The sequence below is a fragment of the Bos grunniens genome, chromosome 28 (genome assembly GCF_055505025.1).
Source record: "Bos grunniens cultivar Pamir isolate PY7600 chromosome 28, Bosgru_T2T1.0, whole genome shotgun sequence".
Classification (NCBI taxonomy): Eukaryota; Metazoa; Chordata; class Mammalia; order Artiodactyla; family Bovidae; genus Bos; species Bos grunniens.
This window is the reverse complement of record NC_141192.1, coordinates 2,121,369-2,144,429: the sequence shown is the minus strand read 5'-3', so window position 1 is coordinate 2,144,429 and position 23,061 is coordinate 2,121,369. Positions and strand designations below refer to the sequence as shown.

At 42.0% G+C, this 23,061-nt stretch overlaps 1 protein-coding gene across 8 annotated transcripts; it reads right to left on the bottom strand.

Moving 5' to 3' along the window:
• Positions 1-322: 322 nt before the first annotated feature.
• NCOA4 (nuclear receptor coactivator 4) lies at positions 323-22,796 on the bottom strand. 8 transcript variants are annotated; one of them, XM_086381112.1, is made up of 10 exons: positions 22,720-22,796; positions 8,094-8,248; positions 6,738-6,878; positions 6,470-6,558; positions 6,062-6,170; positions 5,418-5,507; positions 4,742-4,888; positions 2,747-3,766; positions 2,207-2,347; positions 323-1,864 (listed from the first exon to the last, which is right to left on the bottom strand). In XM_086381112.1, the coding sequence occupies exons 2-10, from the start codon at positions 8,232-8,234 to the stop codon at positions 1,859-1,861; spliced, it is 1,884 nt and encodes a 627-aa protein (XP_086237238.1). In that variant the 5' UTR covers positions 8,235-8,248; positions 22,720-22,796; the 3' UTR covers positions 323-1,858. The 8 variants fall into 8 exon arrangements, with proteins under 8 accessions (XP_086237238.1, XP_086237243.1, XP_086237245.1 ...); XM_086381117.1 differs by having other exon boundaries at positions 4,742-4,885; XM_086381119.1 differs by lacking the exon at positions 22,720-22,796 and adding an exon at positions 14,515-14,823 and having other exon boundaries at positions 4,742-4,885.
• Positions 22,797-23,061: the final 265 nt, after the last annotated feature.

Here is a 23,061-nt window from a genome sequence, read left to right as displayed (position 1 = left end):
TGAAATGAAATTAATCAAATAATGCACTCTAGGTTACATATATACATAATGAACAACTGGTGGCTATTATGATTACAGAGAAAGTAAAGTAGAGCCTTTTTGAACGCATCTGGTTAGGAATTTGGCAGAAAAGCAGTGGACAACAGCGGATAGTAATAACATACCTATTTGCTAATTCAGGAGTAATAAAACAGCATTTTATTTTAAGTGAATATAAGACCTTTTTATGTTCAAGTGTTTCTCAGCTGTACTTGTAACCCAAGGATACCACATTCATATAATTTTGTGACAAGGTATTTTACAAATACACAGGACAACTATATGGCTGTTATGCTTTTAATGAATGGAGGGAGATACAAAATGCATCAATGAAAAAGAATGGTTTACATACTCATAGCATAGTGATTAATGTTAATTTAGGGATACACAACGTGTTAAACCTCAACTACAAAGTTTCCTGCAACCTAGGATAATGGAAAAGCTGCTTAAGTTTTTACCCACCACCTTTTAAAGTTCTAAATGCTATCTGGAAGAACTAAAAATAGGCTCCTTTCAGCTGTGGTTAAGAACTCTAGTGAAGCTGTATGGCAACGACACTGGGACTGAAGTTTCCCCAAAGGGGCTGTCTAGATTACCACATCACAAACTGTAAAGGTATTTCCAGTAACAGGCAAGTTGAGTGGCTTAATAGTTTAAAAGTGGAAAGCAGCTAAGATGTCTCATTTTAGAGAATTTTAAAATGTGGTATAAATACCACCTCTCTCCTACAGAGAAACTTTTTAAAGCACGGACATAACTTTAAGGATACTAAGGAAACATCGATAGTTTTCATAAAGCTTCAATAAACACCCCAAGGCACAAGTGTTCAAAACTTCCTATTCACTAAAATGTCACTGCATTACACTTATTAGAGGTATAGGTATGCTGTCTTGCAGTGAGCGGACGTTTAATTTATGCCTAGTTAAAAGCACCAGGTGTCAAGGTCAGCTTCCATTTACACAGGATGCACCAGTAACACTTAGGATAGTGAACAGTTCAAGTACTACATTTCCAACATACTTTGCTTTTTGATTAGTCGGCACTGGGGCTCTGCTGCCTGCAGTTCTTCAGAATATTTTGGAAGAGGCTAGAACTACTCTGAATATAGTCTTCAAGCAATATGGAGCCCTTCTGAAAGAGATGTTCTTTCATAATATTTAGAGAAGGAAATAAAGACAGATCTTGCAAAATCTGAATGTCTTTCAAAAGAAAAATAATGTAGAATCTGGCACCTAAGCTAAAATGTTTTGTGATAAATGTCAAAAATTGCCAAGACTTTCAATATGTGTTTTGGTAAGAAAAACCACTATGTTGGCAAGGTTATGATGTAAAATACAATAGTATATTAATTAAATAGAAGAACTCACCATTAACGGAAGAAAACCCGCGATAAGGGAAGCATCCAAAGACTGCCAGTCAAAAGGTAAGTTTACTAGCTTTAGAATACATCAGCACACTTGGATTATAGAGCTATTTCATTTTTAAAACTGCAGTGTTTTAATGTACTTCTAATAACCACCCAATCTAAGGAGCCATGGAGGCTTATGAGAAAGACCTACCCACTAAGATGCATTTCTAGCACAGGGGTGAATTAATACTTCTGTAAGTAAGAACCTGAATCACCTCAGCATCAACAAATCGCCTTTTTCTTTTACACAGTAATTCATAGTTGGATGACTAATTTCTCTTCACTAGTTCGAAATTGGGGAGGAAAGGAACTACATCAGACCCAGAGACAATGATTTCGCAAGCCACAGTCACTCAGCTCATGGATTTGTGATAATCGGCAGAAAATTTGCTTGACTAGTACTTGATTCCTTCACATCTGTAAAGAAAAGTCCACATAAAAAGTCACTTCACTGTACAATTAAAAGCAAATGTCTTCCCACTTTAAAGGTCTCATTTCTCAATAAGCTATTAGAGACCATACGGGCTCCAAAAATTCTGACAGCTGCATCATGTGCAAAGGTTACTTTCAAGTATGTCCTAGTTATTTCATGGAGCAAGTTCATGTGAAACATGAAGTTTCTATGATCTCTCTTTTCCCACCTCACCTAATACACAAACCATTAACAGAAATACAGTTCGGTGAGCAAACTGAATTCATACATAAGACAAATCATAAGCAGCTAAAATTGTAATATTTGCACTAGTGACGTATACCAACCTGTAGAGGAGTTCGATACAACCACTTTTCTTTATCAACTTTAAGCTGCATACAGGCAAAGAGATCACAAACTGCTGGGAGGCCATAACGGTCTGGGGGAAAGCTGTGTTCCTCCTGTAGGGGCGAATTAAGCAATACTTCCTGCAACAAGACAAAGGGTGGGTTGCTACATGGCAGCTGGGGGGCCTGATACCAACAATTCATCTTCCAAACAGTCTAGTGTCTGTGAAGAATGATGCGCACGTTGGGCACTCTGGTAACAGAGCAAATGCGACAACTATTTTCTCTACCCCTAATCATTCCCATAAATCGCAATAAAATAGGCCAGATGGGGATTTGGGGTATAGAATATGCACACAAACTTCAGTATGAATAATCATAAATGTTCCATTCCGTTGCTAACATGGCACCAAAATTAATACTTAGGCTGTACTTAACAGTTAAGAGAGTTAAGGATCTGATCTATTTATTTGCAAGGTTTGGGATTAAGAAATCTATTGAATATACTTCAAATGGTGCTTTTTTAATGTCTTGGCTCACCTTGGCCTTCTTTCGAAGTAGCCACTTGTCCTCTCCTGAGGATAACTGGCTAAGATTTCCTGTCTTCTTTGCTGGCAAGACCCAGTCAGCTGTGTTAAAGGGACACCAGGCAGTGGCCAAGGGGCTTGTGAGCTTTTGTTTGCCGGCCCTGTCCTCTGTAAGAGGCGCTTCCTTGTTAGGACATCCTTCTTTGTGTGAGGGGGTCATGAGCCACTCTGACAAGGGACTGCTCCTTAGGACTTGGAAGGAATCAGCAACTCCGGCAGCCGTCGCCTGTGGTGCCCGAGCTTGCTCTGCTGCCTCTCTTCCGGACAGAGAGAGCCACGTGTTCAGGGAATCCTTGTGTTTCCCAGGTTCAGGTTTTGGATCCACAGGCATACCATTTTTATCCTTTCCTTCTTTCTTCAGAAGCCATTTACACAGAGCTTCCTTCTCACAATTTTCATCACATACACACTCTGCAAAACTTGTACAGGGCTCATTGGCTTTGCAGACCTCCTCTACTTTATATGGGTCTTGATGGTTCTGGACAAGCCAATCCTCAGTAGTCAGGCTGGGAGTGGACAAGGGTTTCTTGGCCTCCAAGTGGTCGTTCAGGCATTTCAGATTGCCCAGGTTCTCAATCTCCACACCTTTGGGCTGGTTACCCTGACAATAGGTACAGGAATCAGACTTGACAAGCCAATCATTCACATTGTAGGACTCGTGGAACACCTGGAATAAGAGCTTAAACTTCTCACTGGTGGTTTCACAGCCGCCATTCTCAGGCTTCTCAAGCTTATGGGATTCCTGGGGAGTTACCAGCCAGTCAGAAAGATCCATCTCATCTTGATCAAGAGGCTCTAGATCTCCAACCTTTTCAATTTCCATGGAGTAAGAACTGGTAGTAGAAGAGCTGTTAGACTTTTGGAAACTTGATTTTTCAGAAACTTCTTGTTGCTGACTCTTGTGGAGCCAGTTTTCCAAACCCTTTAGGTTGCCCCAGACTTTATTCAAGAAACTGCAGGCTCTAGCAGAGGTCTACACAAGAAATACACATTATTACTTGCTAGAATATTATGACTTCCTTGAAATTCAATGATAAGAGTTCTACTTATATTTACCACACTACAAAATGTTCCTAAGTTTAAGTATACATGGCCAAAAGACATGGGATTTCTCTGAGATATTAAAATACATAATTATATTAAAACAAATTTTTTGCAGTTAAAAAAAGGCAAACTAGGAGAAAGCATTTATACCATATCTTGTAGAAAAGAGACAAGTAGTTTCTACATGTGCATTTATGAATTAAGAAGACAAAAATGAGTCATAGATATGATTAGAGAAGTCATCAAAGTTGGCTAATAAATATGAAAAATACTCAATCTCCTTAGTAACCTAAGAAACTCAAAAAATAAAATTGTTCTTTTGTGTTAAATTCAGAGAAAGAAACTTGTAAATGATTACCACTGTTAGAGATGTTTAGGGAAGAAGGTATATAAACTGGTATGGACTTTCTGGAAACCCAAATTGACAATATGTATTGAAAGCCTTAAAGGGTCTCCAGATCTATAATCTAGGAACGCAATTTCTAAGAATTTGTTCCTAAAGAACTAATCAAGAATGCATATAAATAATTATCTCCTGGACATGCAAAGGAAATTTATTTATATTCAGAAAAACTGTGAAGTTTATGGCCAATCAATGAAATACTATATATTATGAGGGATTTTATGGAAGAAATTAAATGACAGAAGTACATTCGTGCAAGTATATGTGCGCACAGACAAAGTGTTACAGTGGTAGTTTCTGCGTGTGGGACTGTGAGCTTGTGTCTCTATGTAGTTCCCTAAGCTTTTTATCTAGTGAAAAGGTGTCACTACTGTAATAGAATGTTATTCTTAAAATACATGTTTTCCAGACTAGAGCTAAAAACCAAAGACATGCTACCAGTTAATAACTAACCCATCTATTACATCATCTATCTCAGAAACAGTAGAGGCAGCAACACACCTGACTGTTCTCCAAGGTCTGCTTGTGGTTGAGCCAGTCCTGGAGATTGGTGCTGGGTAGGTAAGGAGCCTGGTGACCAACGGCAGGTTTACTTCCAAGGAGCCACTCACTGAGAGGGGCAGCTGTGGTGCTGGACGCTGACTTCTGCTAATCACATAATACTTTGCTGCTTAACAAGGCAATGTCAAATGCAGCAGAAAGTGCCAGAAAAACAGGAGACCCAAGCTCTTTAATCTTGGCTCGGTGCTGACCCTGCACAAGTCAAATGATTTCCCTAAGCCTCCATTTCCACAATTACAAAACAAAGAGTACAGCTGGAAATCAGCTTCTCAACTCAAAACTTTTAGGATCCTATATTCACACTTCCCACACTGCCTTCAGAAGTAAATGATAAAGAGAAGGATCCCTAAGAGAACCAACCCAATCATAGAGCTAATGATAATTTCTTATGAACTAACTGATAACAATTACTTTCTTATTGAACACCTCTAAAACCTCTAAATTTCTGACATTGTCTCAAGGGAAGCATTTAATTGTATAAACTCATTTATTACCATTGTGCCTTTTTACATATAAATGATAGCCAAAAAAAAAAAAAAAAAGTGATATAATCAAAACCCCAAAGAAATACAAGCCAAATAAAAACTCAGTTACCAGAAACAAAATGACATTTTACCTGCTCTGGCAATGGGATATAGCCTCTCTTCTCTAAGAAGGACCCAATATTTGATGAACTAGCATGAGCCATCAAGTGCTCAGGAATTTGCTATAAGATAAAAAGGAAATTAGTTGTGTTTACTAATGTTATGCTTTCATACCAAAAAAGTGAACTTGTAATCCCTAAATTTCAAAAGTACTAAGCAAAGTGTTACAGTTCACTAGAATAAATATTCTTCACACTAAATTCAGTGACCTATGAAGTAGTTATAAAATCTGAGAATTCTCTATCTACTACATAACTATCTTCACAGAAGAAACCTTCACCAGAACTGGTAGTATTACAACTATTAACAAGACCCAAATGAGACGATACTTGACTCTATATAGACCATTCAAGCCATAAATTTCTTAAGAAATAAGTCAAAGGTATTTAAAGAGGTACAAAGATGAATTCAGAGACAATCAGTCAGTCAACTAATACATTCCAAGCACTACCAGCCTAATGCTCTATAAATTCAATCAGAACATTAAGTTTCTAAAGCTTACCAAAGTCTCAAGAAAGTCCCTTTTCATAGTGAAAATGTGCTATTTTTAAGACCATGTGTCAGGCCACAGACCTGAGAAGCTCACTATGAACCCTCTGAGATGAACATTACTCACAATGGTCTTGAGAGACCCAAATGTGGTGATTGCCTGCCGCAGGGCAGTTATGTCGGCTTCAAAGAGTAACGCAGTCGAATCTTCAGGTTTGAGGGTCAGACTGCCCAATCTGGAGAAAAAAGTAAACAAAACCTGGCTATTTTAAAGAAATATCTATTTCAAATTCATCCAAAATAAAAACCAAATTGTGAGTTATTTGAAGTTTGGTTGAGTAACTCAACCAAAGATAGATGACTTAACCAGGTACCACCAAGTATGATATTAAATATTTAAAGCAAGATGATATTATCAAACGAACATTAAGTTTAACACTAAGTTAAATCCAAGTCATGCAAAGAGTTACAAAGTGACTTTTTAATACACCAAAGTCAAAGAGCTAAAATCAAAACACACAAAAAGGGTCTTTACCTCTCCAGGCAAACTGAGACTTGATTGGCTAGGTCTTTGTTTTGGGTGCACTCCAGCTGATGAATAAGACAATTGAACTGGCCCAGTAACTAGAAGAAAAACGGAATCACAGAGCCACGATGATACAAAAGCACCAAGTGCATCCAAGTTAACAAACAGCAAATAACACTTGAGATTAGATCTTGATTTGGTCTATATTAATGCTTCATTACCGAAAAGACAGTCTCTGGAAACCAGAACGCATATTATGGCCTTGCAGTCGTCTTACCCAGTAGAGCTGTTGGACCTGCTGCTGAAGCGTCTCCTCTTTAAGCTGATAGATGAGATCTACCTGTTCATACAGCCACACCTCACGGCTTCGAAGGCATTCCAGGTGGCGACTTATGCAGCTGTGAATCTGGGCTTTGACCTAGGAAACATAAATATGTTAGCTTCACCAAAGAACAGTGTTTCCCACAGAATGGTACAGTTCTTAAATTTCTGGGGGTCACAAATCCTTCTGATTATCCAATGATGACATGTATGGAGTATCTCCCCAGAAAAATGCATGCACTTGAAATTTTGCCTATAATTTCAGGGTTGGGTGTCCCAAAGCCCACCCATGGAACAATCAAAGCCCCATGGACCCAGTTTAAGATTTTCAGTCATAAAAGCATCTTTAAGCTCGAAAACCCTCAAAACCCCTCCTTCTAAGAGGATAAGGTTTATTTTGGGTGTCCTAAAGGAGTCAAAAGAAAATACAAGGATATGTCATGTAATACTGATTCCCCTATGTTTTCCACATAATTTGAAAACCTATAGTTTTACAAATTCATCAGTGGAATAAGACAAGAATGTAACTAACTAGCCCTTATCCCTTTTCTCACCCTACGAATAAGCAACACATTTACAGCAGGCCAATTTAATGAAGAGATGAACCACTACGTGTCAGCAGCCAGAGGACTATGAAGGTAGACAGTTTACGTAAAATTATTAGCTAAATGTTTCTGGAAGTATAAACAGTGATGCAAAAGGGGATAAATATAAAAATCCTACAGAAGAAAATCTTAATGGCTATAAATTATCCACGAGAATCCACATAAGGAACTACATTTCAAAACACCATTTTCTGTATAGTAAAATAGTATTTCAGTCATGTAATACTTGGTCTACCAACTCACCAACAGAATGCTATTAGGCCAACAGAAAGAACAGATTTTGTCTTGGCTTGCTCTTAACAACACCTTATTTACAGAACCATGCCACGCCAATACCAAATTAAGAGACAGCAGGGGATGTGGGAATGCCATCCTTTGTGCATCAGGAGCACAAGTGACCAGTTCAGTGAGCTGAGCTCATCCATTTGCTACTTTAAGTTGATGGCAGTGCTCGGCACAGCCACCACACAGAGAAGCAAGCAAAAATGCAAGCTAAACTGAATTCTGTGAGGTGGCATAAGAATTTCTAGATTCTTCTAACATCTGCTCCATTTTCCCTTTGGAATCAAAGGCACCAACATTTCAGGCAGATGATGCAAGGCATGGGATAAAAACTTTCTGGTTTGGAGAAGCCAGTCCCTTGGCTATGCTCTAACTAGACCTGTGCTAAGAGTTCAGACAAGGGAAAAGAAAAGCATACATCACACCTCTTGCAAGTTGTCTTTAATTTGCTGCTCAGCCCGGAGAACTCCACCAATAGCAAGCTCCAAGTCCCTCCGTGCATCGCAACACCTCAAAAGGGGTTCTCTGCTAGTGGAGCAGCCACTCTGGTCCTGTGAGGTACTCATTCTGCACCTTGTTCCTTTAAAAGAAAAAAAATCCAAATTGCACTATAATTACAACCAAACACCTTGCAATCATTCCCCCAAATGATTATCCAACCAACTCCCAGTTACTATTCATGACTACTTAACATTACTTCCAGCATAGGACCTGGCACACAGTATACCCTTAATAAATATAACTTGTCTATCCGCCGCAACACCCCCCCCCCCACCACTACTGTCATCCTGCCCTATCTATCCTGGATAAATCTAAAATCAGAGATGGTTTCTAAATATTGAGAAAAAGAAGTGATCACAGTAGCCCAGTATGGATTCACTAAGCCCGGGGAATCCATGGGCTTAGATGGATTCCAAGTAATTTTTTTACTTAGAATCCAAAGTTATTTCCTTCCTGGGTAGTTTTATTAAACTGGCCCATCAAGGCAATGCTGTAAACATGATGTATCTGGACAACAGTAAGACCTGTGACAAGGCTGTATACTACCTTTGTGGACAAAGTAAGCATGGGCGAAACAGGACAACTCAACTGAATCATAAAATTATGTTTTACAAAGTACTCAAGGATTATGGATTAAAACCAGTCTGTTAAGTTTTTAGAGGTATGCCCCTGTTTTCCCCAATTACTCAACAGTTTTCTCTAATTGCCTGGATGAAAACACAGAAGACATTAAAGCTGGAGATAACATGGGGCTGTGACAAAAACAGATTTCAAGACAATCCCTACAGAGCTGTTAAATCTTGTAAAACAAAATGCAGCTTTTGTTTTTACTTGAATGGGGGAGGACAAAATGGAAAACAATGTTTTTCAAAAAATGGAGATTTTTTAAAAATTTTTTTTGAAGGACAATTGCTTTACAGAATTTTTTCTGTCAAACCTCAACATTAATCAGCCACAGGTATACATATATCCCCTCCCTTCTGAAACTCCCTCTCATTTCCTTCCCCATCCCACTCCTCTAGGTTGATACAGAGACCCTGTTTGAATTTCCTGAGCCATACAGCAAATTTCCGTTGGCTATCTATTTTACATATAGTAATGTAAGTTTCCATGTTAATCTTTCCATACATCTCCCCTCTCCTCCCCTCTCCCCATGTCCGTAAGTCTATTCTCTACGTCTGTTTCTCCCCTGTTGCCCTGTAAATAAATTCTTCAGGACCATTTTTCTAGATTTCCATATATATGCATTCAGATCAGATCAGATCAGATCAGTCGCTCAGTTGTGTCCCACTCTTTGCGACCCCATGAATCGTAGCACGCCAGGCCTCCCTGTCCATCACCAACTCCCGGAGTTCACTCAGACTCATGTCCATCGAGTCAGTGATGCCATCCAGCCATCTCATCCTCTGTCGTCCCCTTCTCCTCTTGCCCCCAATCCCTCCCAGCATCAGAGTCTTTTCCAACGAGTCAACTCTTCGCATGAGGTGGCCAGAGTACTGGAGTTTCAGCTTTAGCATCATTCCTTCCAAAGAAATCCCAGGGCTGATCTCCTTCAGAATGGACTGGTTGGATCTCCTTGCAGTCCAAGGGACTCTCAACACCACAGTTCAAAAGCATCAATTCTTCAGCGCTCAGCCTTCTTCACAGTCCAACTCTCACATCCATACATGACCACAGGAAAAACCATAGCCTTGACTAGACGAACCTTTTTTGGCAAAGTAATGTCTCTGCTTTTCAATATGCTATCTAGGTTGGTCATAACTTTCCTTCCAAGGAGTAAGCGTCTTTTAATTTCATATATGCATTAGGATACAGTATTTATAAAAGAATGGATATTTTAATTGAAAGCAAGCTTTATATGAGTTAGCAGTACACTGGATCTCAAGGAAAAAATTACTTACTGTATGACTACATTTAACCGAAAGCATAACGTTCGCCACAGGACTAATCTGTTCCACGTTTATTAGACTAATTTTGAAATTTCTCTCTGAATAACAAACTTCAGAAACAAGCATTTAGGGGAAAAAAAAAAAAGAAAGGGGCCTCAAAACCATGAAAAATTTCTCCAGGAAGAGAAGCTGTTTAGATAAGAGAAGTCTCTGGGACAACATGATTACTATCTGGAATATTTGGAGACTGTCAAATAGAATTAGACTTGTTCAGAATGACCCAAAAGGAGTAGAGAAGGATTAATAGCAGATATTTGAGGCAACATATAAAGAAATTTCCTAACAATCCTGAAGGAAATGGCCTTTGCAGAGAAGCAGGCCAGCTTTCAGGGGAACAGCAGTCTACCCAGTGCAGAGTCCTGCAAATGGCTGACGATTCATGTGAGACGCAAGGACCTTGGCCTACGCTGCATCTTCAGGCTGAAGTTTAGGGCCAGGTGGCTAGCTAGCTGGAACCTAAGAAGAGCCAAATGCAGTGAGATTCCCCATCCTCAGAAACAAGGCAACGGGAGGAAAAAATTCAGTAGGCTGACTTCTGACCACCTCAGCAAAAGAGATTCACGTTCAGGAACTAGATTTACTAAAAATAACAAAGATTCAGGAAATTTTCTAACTTCCCCCTGCTATTTTGTTGCCACAGTCTGGTTCCCTATAATCATCTCTGAAAACAGAAGGGCTTCATTAACTGGATTCAACAGGAATCCCCTTGGAGATTTTTTTACCCCTTAAAACACCAGCTGTAGCTACTTTGCTACCTTCATTCTCACTGTAAGCTGCCCTGTTTTAAACACACCCATTAGTGTACGCTCAGAGCACACAGTAGGAACCTGCAAAATGCGGGTAAAATGCTGGCTCATATTCGGAGAGCAGAATGTCACCTCATTACCACAAGTTGCTTCACTTTGCACATAAGTTACATGCAAAGCATGTTCAGCTTTCAAATATATTAAACAACTTTCACCTGTGCCTAATTTCCCACTCTTAGTTCCTCACCATTTGTGTGGAATGCCACAATGCCTAGCAGTGTAAATTTTAAGCAATAACATCAAATTAAAATGTTGCTTCACAATGTTAAAAAACCCCACAGCTCTACATCATGTGGGAAACAAATTCAAATGCATACAGTGTAGAAAAGTAGGTCTTCTCAAAGCAATCACAATACTACACTCTGCCTAATAAGAATAGAATATAGTAAAAACACACAAATTGGATTTTCCCCTTATAAGCTATGGATACAAATTAGGATGAGATTTCAAAGTTACAAAACTGATTCTCCGCCACATATTAACCCACCTTGTTTCCAAAATAAAACGAGAGTTATCCTTTAAGACAGTCACCTGGTTAGAGTAAGAGTCTTTACAAGCCTGTTTCATTCCCTTACACCCAGTCCAGGGATGTCTGTCCCTCTGCTGCCCTTGGCTCTGACCCTCCTTCCTTCCTGTGGCGCAGTCATGGGGTGGTCAGCTGCCATAGCCTAGATCCCAAGAAAGAAGCTGTGCAAGTTTGTCCTCTTGTACTGCAGTGAGGCGGAAACCCTCAGAGCTGAAATCAGGAACTCTACCACACAGGTGAATTCAAACCACAGAAGGTGAAGCCAGTCCTGAACTGTCTCATTCAAAGACACTTGTATGAGTTCTCTAAGTCCATACGGTCAATTTCAACAACTTATTTGTTTCAGGTTGGAGAGCCAGTGTAGCAAGTGTGATGTTGAAGAGATTACTCTGAGGCCTGAGAAACCGGAATTCCAGTTACATCTGCAACCTTGAGACCCATGAGCTAGTTACTTAACTTCTCTGGGCCACAATTTCCTCTAGAAAAACGGAGACAACAGTAGCTATTAATACAAAGTGCTGCAATAAAGATAAACAGATAATACCTGCCTATAGGCACTTAACCCAAGCCCTGCACACTGCACTTTTTAACATTTGGTTGCTTCTGTAATTAGGTTTAGCTGAGTTATAGGGACCTTCGGAATCCCTGCTGCTGCTGCTAGGTCACTTCAGTCGTGTCCGACTCTGTGTGACCCCATAGACCGCAGCCCACCAGGCTCCCTGGGATTCCCTGGCAAGAATCCCTGGGATTCTCCAGGCAAGAACACTGGAGTGGGTTGCCATTTCCTTCTCCAATGCATGAAAGTGAAAAGTGAAAGTGAAGTCGCTCAGTCGTGTCCGACTCTTAGCGACCCCAGGGACTGTCGCCCATCAGGCTCCTCCGTCCATGGGATTTTCCAGGCAAGAGTACTGGAGTGGGGTGCCATCGCCTTCTCCATCAGAATCTCCACCTTTGGACTATACAAAGAAGCACCGAAACTAGAAAAGGCTCTGAAGTGACAAAGCTCTGACTCAGAATCAATTAGCCATCAATTAATGTTATGACCTTGAACTGTTTGCCCTTTTTGAACCTAATGTTCTAATTAACAAGTGAAGATAACAATATCTACCTCAGAGACTTAGTGGTCAGGGTGTGGTACTTGTTTAATAAATATAGCTCTCATCTACTCTCTCACTATATAACAGAGCAAAACGTACGTTGTTTTTATGGCAAAAACTCAGTGGTCTAAACCCTCTAATATATTAATATACTAAGTCTACACACACGTTTCTGCCCTACTACCTTCAAAAGAGGATTGACTTTTAAAAAAAAAGTATTGCCTTAAATGTGTGGGGTGTTTTTGTTTGAGACAAGTTAAAAGTTTAAATGCTTTCTAAAACGTCCCTGCCTCTAGGATTTCTGTTCAAGGTTTTGGGGAAGGAGAGACATCAAGGGAGAAATACATACGTTCCTCACATAAATAAAGCTCCAGGAAAAACATACTTTCCTCAAAGTAGGCTCCGCCCACTCGGGCAGCCCACTAGGTCCTCCCACTGCCAGAGAACCGCCCCCACCCCACCCCTTCTCCCTGAAGACTCCCTCAAGGGCTTCCCGTGTGGCTCAGCTGGTAAAGAATCTGCGCAATGCGGGAGACCTGGGTTCCATCCCTGGGTTGGGAAGATCCCCTGGAGAAGGGAAAGGCCACCCACTCCAGTATTCGGCCTGGAGAATTCCATGGACTGTATAGTCTGTGGGGTCGCAAAGGGTCAGACACGACTGAGCAACTTTCATTTTCTTTCCTCAAAGAAGAGTTCCACAAACTATATATGCCATATTTGCACAATACTCTGCACAAATCTAGTTATGAAATCCAAAGGTCAGGGAACAATAATTGAGCAACTAAACCGCAAATGAGCTAAGTCCTAGTCATATGGTTTAACCATAAAATTTCCAAAGAGCTATAACCCTCTTGTGACCAACACTAACCACAATTTAAAGTTAGAAAAACCTTAGGCGTCTCTGTGATGGACTAGTCTCATTACATTGATGATGCCACAAAGACCCAGAGAGTTTAAATGACCCATCTAAAGGGCCACCACAGCCGTAACATGAAGATTTGGGTTTAGAACTAGGGTTCCTAGGGTCAAGTCCTGAAGTCTCTCCTGACCAGTTTGTTCTTCCTTTAGGGCATCACCCATATATTCTTCTTATTTGCCAACAGGAGGTTAAAATCAACATTCCAACGGGTTACTACTGGAACACCTTCCATTAAGAATCTCAGTCCATTCATAATCCTCAAAAAAACCAATTTTTCTTAATCTTCTTCCTTAGATAATGCTAACAAAAATAAACAGCATGTCATGACAGGCTCAGAATAACCAAAACACTTCCAAGCATCAAAGACAGGAGCAAGAGCCCTGGGATCTTAGCTCACATCTTATCACAATCACTCTGCATCCTCTGTCTACACGAACGCTTGTATCATTTCTAACTGCGCCTTCCAGGTCTCACTGTTTGACTCCTTCCCAAATCGCTCTCCTCTCCAAAAAAAAATGTTCATTTTTCATTTATATTCCTAGCATCTAAATCATTGCTAAAAGACCCATAACGTACTTATTATCTTCTGTGAATTGCTAAATTAGAATACTAATGGTCCATTTGGTTACCTCTGATGAGACAGCATATATCAGAATATTTGTACAAATTTTCAAGAAAAACATTACACTAACAGTCCACATACAATTTTACCCTGACACATTTCTTAATGGGTTCTCTCTTCCGTCAGTTTTTAAAACTAAAGTTTTTTTTTTTAATCACAAATCATTAACTCAAAGGTTATATATACATATCTCATCCTAGCCCACAGTTTCTGAAATTCAGGATGATTCTGTTAATTTTTTAAAGCATGTAAGCAAAGGTTAACGCCTAAAGAAACGCACAAAATAAGGGAATACTAAATTCACAGCATATTTTAAGATCGTTTAACACTTCAGACCTTACTGCACTCAGATCTACTTTTATACATGTAACTATAAGCAACCAACCCCAGCACATCAACTTTCAGAAGCAATAACTGAAAACGAACCACAATATTAGTCATCACCATCTAATGCCAAGTACGGCACTTCTAGTTCAAAAGCAACAGTGACACACGCGACTTTCCAGGCTCCCCAACACTTTCTAGGAGCACAGTTGTCCGAAGAAGCCTGCGTCTGGTCCTCCCGGGAAGCCGCAGCCGCGCGTTCACTGTTTCAGAGCAGGTACCGGTACCGCTCAGTACGCATGCGCACAGCAGGGCCCATTCCCAGCCCACCCAGGGGAGCCCATCCGGGGGGCTCCCGCCGCGGCCCTGGGCTGCTGGACATACCTCCTCTCAATCTAGGCCCCGGCGCGCGAGCTGCCCAGCAAGCAGGACGCTGCTTTATCCGGGACCGGGGTGAGAAAGGTCCCTGGGCCCGCGGAGAGCGCCCCGCCCCGCGACCGACGTGCGCGCTCCCGCCCGCCCGCAGGGCGCTGCCAGACGCGCTGGCGGGGCGGGACCCGAGGCTCCGCCCACTCGGGAGGCCCCCGAGGTGCCCCCGCTGCCCGAGGACGCCCCACCCCCACCCCGTCTGCCTGAAGACTCTTGGTTCCGAGTCGCTTGGGCGCCACCGCCACTGGCCACTCCGGGCGAAGCCGGCCCGCAGAGCCTCGAGGACACCAGGGGCTCCTCTCCAGCCTTTCCGCGGCCCACCTGCTCCTGCGTTTAGCCTCTGTGTCCCCCCTGATCCACACCCCAAATCGTCAAGACGTCTTTAAGGATTTTGCTGCTAATCACTACAAAGAAATAACAAAAGTGGGTCAGTAAGGTTTCCGAAGTTGTTACTAGAATTCCTGGCAGAGGTTCGTGACTCCCTCTGAGATCACCACCGGCAGCCTAGCTGAGGTTCAGGTCTCGGCTTTTGTTTCAGGCTCTGAAATTTCCTCACATCTGTGACACACCTCTCTACCTGTACCCTGGTGTCCCTCTGACTCTCACACACACTCCCACATGGCCTCAGTCCAGTTATGCATGTAATGCTCATGGATGCTTTTCATTCAACAAACTGACTGAGCACCAACCAGATGCCAAGCTCTATTCTAGGTGCTGGGAATCCAGTAGTGAAATAAAAGCCCTACCTGGAGAGGCAGTGACATGGAGTAGTTAAGAGAATGAACTCTGGAGCTACACCATTTGGGTACAAAACCTGGCCCTGTCATTAGATGTTGTGTAACCTTAGGCAAGTCACTTAACCAATCTATGCCTCAGTTTCCCCATCTGTAAAATGAGGACAATAATAATGGGTCAACTCAATGAGAATTATATGAATTGGTATATAAAAAATGCTTAGGACAGTACCTGGCACACAATGAGTACTTGCCTGATGACTATCATGCTCATGGTACTCTACTTTGATGCCCTTTTCTCTGAAAATAATCCTTATAGCCTGCATAATCAGGCCAAAGACAAAATTCTATACAGCCTTGTCACACCTTTTAAATCAACTTTTTTTTACTGTAAAATACTAATTCTCATCAGGCTGTATAACTTATATCCAGGGTATATCATGCAAAATGCCAGGCTGGATGAAGCACAAGCTGGAATCAAGACTGCGGGGAGAAATATCAATAACCTCAGATATTCAGATGACACCACCCTTATGGCAGAAAGTGTAGAGGAACTAAAGAGCCTTTTGATGAAAGTGAAAGAGGAGTGAAGAAGTTGCCTTAAAACTCAATATTCAAAAAACTAACATCATGGCATCCGGTCCCATCATTTCATGGCAAACAGATGGGGAAACAATGGAAACAGTGACAGACTTTATTTTCTTGGGCTCCAAAATCACTGCAGATGGTGACTGCAGCCATGAAATTAAAAGACGCTTGCTCCTTGGAAGAAAAGCTATGACCAACCTAGACAGCATATTAAAAAGCAGAGACATTACTTTGCCAACAAAGGTCCGTCTATAGTCAAAGCTATGGTTTTTCCAACAGTCATGTATGGATGTGAGAGTTGGACTATAAAGAAAGCTGAGCGCTGAATAACCGATGCTTTTGAACTGTGGGGTTGGAGAAGAGATCCAACCAGTCCATCCTAAAGGAAATCAGTGCTGAATATTCATTGGAAGGACTGATGCTGAAGCTGAAACTCCAATACTTTGGTCACCTGATGTGAAGAACTAACTCACTGGAAAAGACCCTGATGCTGCGAAAGATTGAAGGCTGGAGGAGAAGGGGACGACAGAGGATGAGATGGTTGAATGGCATCACCAACTCGACGGACATGAGTCTGAGCAAGCTCCGGGAGTTGGTGATGGACAGGGGAGCCTGGCATGCTGCAGTCCATGGGGTCGCAAAGAGTCAGACAGGAGTGAGCAACTGAACTGACTGACTCATCTATGCATATGAAGCTACTTTCTTAACAGTTAAGAGTAAAGTGAAACCACTTGACAAAAAGCAAAGGCCAGTGGACACTGAAGACTAGGAACCTCAATTAAGCATCCCTCAGATTTCAGATGAACAGAACCTATGGATGTGCCTGCTTCATCTGTGATGCACAGTTTCTGGGGTCCCATGTCATTCACTACCAAAATTAGTGAGAAAACAATTTCTCTCTTAATTCAAAATATCTTCATTGCATAGCATATTTTGTGAAGATACAAATAAAGCCAGACATACCTCTGAATGATGAAAGTTAAAATTTGATAGCCCTGTGTACTTTAAGTCAATGGCTAGAAAGAAGCAATTCTCTGTAAAAATACGACTAATGTCAAGAACTTTCATCTCTCTTATATGCCCCTAAAATAGTTACAATGTGAATACAATAGGAAATTTGTTGACCACCACCTACATAACCAGTGGTCTCTATGCCCTCTCTGCCAGATCCTGACCAATGCCTGCTCTCCTTCACTTGAACTGAGCTGCACAGTTACTGAGAGTCAGTATTATTCTGTTTATGACAGCTTTACTTGTTACTATAATGAAGTGACTAAAGAGTATACAAATATAAAAACTGGAGGGAGAAAAAAATCATAAAAATCTAAACAAATTCCACATTCAGACACTGCAGGTAGCTTTTTTACTCCCTTAAACTTTGTTATTTGCCCTTTCATATCTATGAAATGTTTAGGTTCTAAAGGGGAAAAAGTCATAGACATTCTACCTCTCTTCTGTTTCAAGCCTTCTTCACTGTCTCCCAACAAGAGAACCATCTATTTCCTAGTAGATTAGTAGATCGTCTCATTTAAAGAGCATAAACTACAACTGTCCAATGGCTCCCCTCCTGCCTACAGGATAAAGTCCAAATTTCTCTAATGAAGTTCTGAGTCTTCTGACTTCAGCCTGACTCTCCTGCTATCTCCCCAGAGCAGCCCCCACACCGTGATCTTCTGGACAGCGGTTTCTCATGCGTAGACCTGGCTGGTTCATCTTGTCCAGTCTGGCTCTCCCAGCTCTCTCTGCCAGCAATGCCAGACCCCTCCCTTCTCCCTACCTGTCTGCTTTTCTGACTATACTTAAGTCAGAAAAGCATAGTCACCACTATTAAGCCTTTTCTGACCAAGCATCCCATTTCTCAATAGTTTTAACCTATAGAGGCTTCCCTGGTGGCTCAGACGGTAAAGAACCGCCTGCAATGCAGCAGACCCAGGTTCAATCTCTGGGTTGGGAAGATCCCTTGGAGAAGGGAATGGCAACCCAGTCCAGTATTCCTGCCTGGAGAATTCCATGGACAGAGGAGTCCATGGGGTCGCAAAGAGTCAGACACGAGTGAAGCACTGACATACACATAGAGTCAGCCCGGTGTAACGTGTAACTTTCCAGTATGACACCTATAACACATGTTGTCCTTACTGTCGCATGTCTGCCTCCTTGGTCTGAGAGGTCCTGAGAGCAGGGGCCATGTACTGTTGGCCTGGTATCAGTACCATAGCGTTACCAACCCCCTTCATATTCCACGTGCTCTACTGAACTGACCTACAGAGAATGGTGTCCCTGGAGCTGTGCAGTGCTTTAACCCTCAACTCGACAGAGGCTTAATACATATTTGATAAATGGATGGATGACTACATGAGAAATGAATGCTCAATTTCAGACCAGCCACAGGAAGTATGGTACAGTTCTGCTTTAAACGTAAGTAGTCAACTTGATGTCCCATTCAGAAAGGTTTTTCAGAAGTGGAAATGTTTCTACCATAACTGTTACTTTCTGTTTTCTTTCAAACAAGACAAAACTGGCAAGGATATTGCTACTGAAACTATGATTTTATGCTAGGCTCTGATATAAAGTGCCTTTCCTAATGCCAGAACCATCAAAGCCCAACTATACAGATTCACAAGCACGAGCTGATGTGTGAGTTAAAGGGGAAGCAGTAACTGTGTTTACAGCCATCTCTGGATTTTTTTTTTCTCTCTGATTTTACAGCACCACAGAAATTCCAGCCTACGTCACAGAAGTTTGGTAAGCTTTCAGAACTAGGGCTGTCCCCTATCTTCAACTTGAAACTTCTTGCCATAATATAGGAAGAGATGTTATTTATCTATCATCACAGTAATAATATAATTTATCCCTAATTTTATATGGTAAGTATCTTGTGGTTTTCCTGACAGAGACAAGCAAATGATAAAATATTTTCACTCCTCTGAAGCCTAGAGGTCTAGAAATAATGCCAAATTAAAACTCAAAATATACCCAAGATCATTTTATCAAATCTATAATTGTTCAAGTATTAAAAGACTTAACTTCCTGTCTATGACCAACTGACAAGCAAAAACTTTGTAACCTACTTTGCCAGTTATCCATTCCTTCACTGAACCAAGCTGTCATGTTTCTAGAGGACTCAAGACAATGCTAGCTAAAAGGAATATTTAGCCCCAAACATACCCTCAGCCTCAAAACAGAGAATCTTGATTTCATTGCATCATCAAGCCAAGTAAAATCAGGGATGACAAGAGAATCAGGGATGGCTCAGAGAGTCAGATGAAGCATTCATGCCAGAAGTCTGTTGTTGTTGTTGTTTTAAAGGGACCCTCAAGATAACCTTTTGTTGACTTGCCAGTGAATCTATCTAATTCAAAGAGTAAGGACGACATGCCAGGATTTCAGGTAATGGTAGACTAGGTGGGAAGTTCACAAATTATGACTGTAATGTAGGATTTAGCAAGCAGAGAAGACAAGCTGAGAAGGACCATATGGCTGCTCCTCTACCTGAGAAGCGCAGAAACACTACTAAAACAGTTCAGCAGAGCAGTGGCCAGCCTGGTGCCTCACCAGCTCGGGCCGTCTGCACTGCTCGCGTCTTCTACGTGCAACAATGTGCTTAGACACACCTGTATTGAAAACAAAGCCAAACTAAAACCTGATAGCAAAATCTTAAGAGGGCCAAAGTGCAGCAAAAAGAGTAATGAGACTGCCACAGCAATCTACAGTTCCTTCAGGAAACTGAACTTAATCCCGTACTTACATACTGGTTGGTCCCTTTTAACAATCGCTTAAGACTGGCAAGCTAACTGGTACATACACAGAGACACTGAATTCACTGATTTCAGTAACACTCAGAACATGCGCTCTGATCTGGCAGCACATGCCACTGTGTATCCTTCACAGAAACACGTCTTGATTCTCTGAGACTGGGGACACTTTTTTGGAAAGAGTCAGAGATTAATACATGTAATCATTAATATGTGTATGGTATACATGTAATACATTATTATAAAGTAACACATTAATACATGTAATTAATATATGATACAGAATTTAGAATAGTTTCTGATTACTTCTGATAAGAGAATGGCTATGCTAATAAAGGAAGACATTTTTGGTAGTTCATCAGTTAAATAAGTTACCCTCCTCAGTCTCCAGCGTTCCTGCAGAAACCTCATTGCTGCTGCCCACTCCTCCCCTGCTCGTGGCCCACTCAGCCCTGCCACAGTGGCCTCTTTGCTGCTCCTCCAGCATACCAGGAATGCCTCAGGGCACTTGCATTTTCCTCCAGATATCTGTGCCTGCTCCTCTTCCTGGTGTCATCTTCCTTATTATCCTATATAAAATAAGTCTTCCTTCCACACGCTTCCCCTTCATGTATTTTAACATTATCGCCATAGTATTTATCACAATCTGACATGGAGAAACCATGTATTTTCTGATCCCACTTCAGAAAACACACTAGAAGGTACATTCCCCACAGACAGAGGCTGTCTTTCTATTCACTGTTACACAGAGGTGCTCAGTAAACAGTTGCTGGAGGAATGGATTCAGGAAGTATTTAATATATCTATGAAGCAAGACTTTTTTTTTAACACATCATCTCATTTAGTCCTCAGAAAACTTTAAGGTACCTACATATTACAAATACAATTTTTAAAACAGGGAAACTAAGGCTTGACAAGTTTAGATGTATTACCTACAGTCACAGGCTTCCAAGTAAAAGAACCAAGATTTAATCCAAGATCTGAGCCTGTGTTCTCTAACCACACAATGGATGCTGAACGGATCATTTAAGTTATTTTTCTTACTCATTCTACAAATATTTACTGTCTACACTGACACATACTGTGATATTCCCTAGGGACACAATGGCAAACTTGGCATCTAGAGGAAAATTTGTGACACTGAGTCACCAAAAACTAAGAAAATAAGAAAACTTTGAAATCAGAGATTGAGATTTAGAAGTTCAGCAGTCACAGCAATGACTGCTCTGAATGCCTTCAAGTATGCTAACACTTACTCTGAGAGGGAAATTATCATAAAATTCTAGCCAAGAAGCTAGTGGGAGAGGAATCTGTATCAGAATCACCTATGCAGTTTTATGAAACCCCTACAGAGGCTCCTGAGATTCTGGCACAGCTAAACTGACTTTAAATAAAATGGCGGTGGGGTAGGGAGTCCGATCTAATTCTTAAGATATCTCCTCACTCTTTGAGAATCACATCTTCCTTTCCCTACATGGCTCACCATGCTCCTCTACTTTTTAAATACCTATTTGCCCAAAATAAAGTAATTGGAGAAGTTAATTTTAATACAAACACATTATCATAAAACTTGAGGATTTTCCCTACGGACCCAAGAACAATAGAAAAGGAGGAAGAAATAAAATGTAAGATATGTTACCCTGCTAGACTTTACATATATCATCTCACTTAACAAATCTGCAAACTAGCAAACCTTCAAAGAGCAAACCAAGTGACTTGCCTCAAGGTACATGCACCACACGCCCAACTCCACTGTAGCATTTGAGTGAGTCTTCCTCAAAGACTCGAGGTTCTCTGAAGTTCAGGGCTGTCACGCTAGTACCCCAGCGCCGAAATGCGGCGCCGATGAGTGCCTGCCCCACCCCCATCCAGAAGTAACTCAACAGTCCCTACAACCATAAACATCACCAAGTGGGTAGTGGAAACAGTTACGGTGCAGCGCACCTCACCCTGATTAGAGAACACGGAACAGTATGGTGAAAAAAGCTCTGCCTCTGGGGTCGAGTATTACTCTGTGCCTTCTGCCATTCTTGATCTCACCACCCCATGTTACACCACGTGGCACGTAAGCCTCTTCACACGATTGTTGTTCCTGCCCCAATTATTTAGTTCCATGAAAATAAGGACTATGCCCGTATTTTTTTTCAGGGTCATATCCTCAACACCCTGAACATACAGGTGCTGAATTAAACAACTGTTGGTGGAGTGAAGCAACGGACTAGCAAGCCTCGCTTTTCTCATATGTAAAAAGGAGATAAGGGAGCTACCTCTCAGGATTTTGGAGAGAATTACAAGCACTGTACCGTAAATCACGGTGGGTTGGCGGATAAAGGGCGGAAAAAAACCACAATCTGTCTGTTTCCACCCAACAGGCTAGGAATGTATATACTCTGGGACCGTTCGGGAAAACAGGCCCCTCCTCGCGCCAAGAGACTTCGGCGAGAGCGAGCAAAAACTCGGAGCTGTCACTCCCGGGGCCGGGGGCAAGGCGGAAGGGCAGGCTGGCGTTGGTGGTTCCGGGCCAAGTGCGTCCAAGGACGGAGAAAGGAGGACAGGCTGGGCAGGAAGGAAGAGGTGACCCCTCAGGCCGAGAGTCGAGGGCCAGAGAAGGGAGGGCAAGCCCACGCCGGCGGGCAGGTGGAAGGTCGCCCTCTGAGCAGGCAAGTCGAGGGAGAGGCTGGCCTCCAAAAGCAGGCCCAGACAAGCCCGCGTCGGGCCGAGAAACGGCCACGACGCCCCAGGCCCTCCCGCGGCGTGAGAGCGGAAGGAGGCACGCCCGCCCCGCTGGCCACTCCGATTCTTACCACCTCCGTGTGTCGCTCTGGACGTTCAGAAGAGACCTTCACCGAGCAGCCGCCGGCCAGACACACGCCAAGGGCCCAAAGGTAGAGTTCTCGCGAGAACACAACCTTCCTCCCACGCCTCATACCACACGTTTGACAGTCTCGCGAGATCTCAAGTCGGGGTCAGCCCAAGGTTCTCGCCTGCCCCCCAGAGGGATCAGAGTGCAGGTGCACAAGTTTTCCTGCGCCCCAGGTCAGAGTCTTTGCCAGTTTAATAGATACGGTTAAATGAAAGAAACGTTTGTCGAAGGCAAGCTCTGAAAGGACGACTATCCTAAGTGATTTTCTCATACCGGATGTCCT